At 47.1% G+C, this 1,512-nt stretch overlaps 2 protein-coding genes across 2 annotated transcripts in view; both read left to right on the top strand.

The window, feature by feature from the left end:
* nwd1 (NACHT and WD repeat domain containing 1) overlaps positions 1–1,033 on the top strand; it is a 15,674-nt gene extending 14,641 nt beyond the window's left edge. Inside the window, exons 19-20 of the mRNA XM_034882098.1 lie at positions 228–333; positions 729–1,033. Coding sequence (XP_034737989.1) covers positions 228–333; positions 729–1,033 — 411 coding nt within the window. The remainder of the gene's footprint in view (positions 1–227; positions 334–728) is intronic.
* A 97-nt stretch (positions 1,034–1,130) lies between these two features.
* pdzk1ip1 (PDZK1 interacting protein 1) overlaps positions 1,131–1,512 on the top strand; it is a 2,686-nt gene continuing 2,304 nt past the window's right edge. The window contains exon 1 of the mRNA XM_034882097.1: positions 1,131–1,158. Coding sequence (XP_034737988.1) covers positions 1,131–1,158 — 28 coding nt within the window. The remainder of the gene's footprint in view (positions 1,159–1,512) is intronic.

Below are 1,512 nucleotides of genomic sequence, written 5' to 3'. Positions count from 1 at the left end.
TGTCCCCTAAAAAGACCTGTATGTCCCCTAAAAAGACTTGAATGTCCCCTAAAAGACCTGAATGACCCCTAAAAAGACCTGAATGACCCCTAAAAAGACTTGAATGTCCCCTAAAAAGACCTGAATGACCCCTAAAAAGACTTGAATGTCCACTAAAAGACCTGAATGACCGACCGAAGATATATACAAACTGTGTGACTTTGTTCTGTTGTTGATTGGTTGTTCAGGGTTTTCTCTTGGAGGGCGTCCTCTGCGCCGCCTTCTCCGAAAACGACCAGTTTGTCTTCACGGGATCTCAGGACAGAACCATCAAAGTCTGGGACGTCACCACAGGTACAAAGGAAGGAGGAAAGGAAAGAAAGCCATCTTAAAGTAGTGATTATTTACATGGAGTCTGGTGGAGATATGCTGCTCTATACATACTAAAAGTAGTGATTATTTACATGGAGTCTGGTGGAGATATGCTGCTCTATACACGCTAAAAGTAGTGATTATTTACATGGAGTCTGGTGGAGATATGCTGCTCTATACACGCTAAAAGTAGTGATTATTTACATGGAATCTGGTGGGATTGGTGATGGTTTTCCAACAATTAGTTTTTGATGTTTGATCACTTTTCCAATATTTATGTTGCTTTTCTTCAATAACCGTGTCTTAAAAAAATTTTTGGCAGGTTTTTTGATGCTTTTAGTACCGCTGTCACTCAGCTGTGTGTAACTTCCTGTCAGGAAACCTGCTGCAGGTCCAGCCCGTCCACTCCCCCGTGGTGAAGATGGAGACCTTTAAGAACGGCTTGGTGGCGCTGTCCCAGCAGGGCTCCGTCATCAGAGAGGTGTTTCACTGCCCGGACCAAGTCCGCCATGACTACAACCCTCTGAGGAACGTCCGGGCCCAGTACCGGGTCACGTCCCGGGACAGGAAGACCCAGGACGGCTCCGGCTCCGACTCCCAGAACTTTAACCCCGCTCAGTTAGACTTGGACAACATGGGCATGCTCAGAGACAAACCCTCCGCCGCCTGTCGCATACTGTAGGGGGCGGGACCAGGGGCGGGACCAGGGGCAGGACCAGGGGCATGATCAGGGGGCGGGGCCAGGGGCGGGACACTGCCCAATGAGAGGAGAGTGCAGAATGAGTCGAGCATGCTCAGATTTAAACGGTTTACGACGTAACTGTCACACTGAAATTAGTAAAACTAATAAATAATAAAGTTTATCATTACAACAATAACAGAAGATGGAAATTATATGTGTGTGTGTGTGCATGTGTGTGTGTGTGTGTGTGTCCATGTCTCTGTGTGTGTGTGTCTCTGTGTGTGTGTGTGTGTGTGCATGTGTGTGTGTGTGTGTGTGTGTGTGCATGTGTGTGCATGTGTGTGTCTCTGTGTGTCTGTGTGCGTGTGCATGTCTCTGTGTGTTCGGGTCATAAACCTCAAAGAGGAAACGTTTCCTGAGTTAAAAATTAACTCCTGAAGAAGATCTCTCTCTCTCTCTCTCTCTCTCTCTCTCTCTCT

This window comes from Etheostoma cragini, chromosome 9 (genome assembly GCF_013103735.1).
Source record: "Etheostoma cragini isolate CJK2018 chromosome 9, CSU_Ecrag_1.0, whole genome shotgun sequence".
NCBI lineage: Eukaryota > Metazoa > Chordata > Actinopteri > Perciformes > Percidae > Etheostoma > Etheostoma cragini.
The sequence above is the reverse complement of the archived record's forward strand: the minus strand, read 5'-3'. Positions and strand labels throughout refer to the sequence as shown.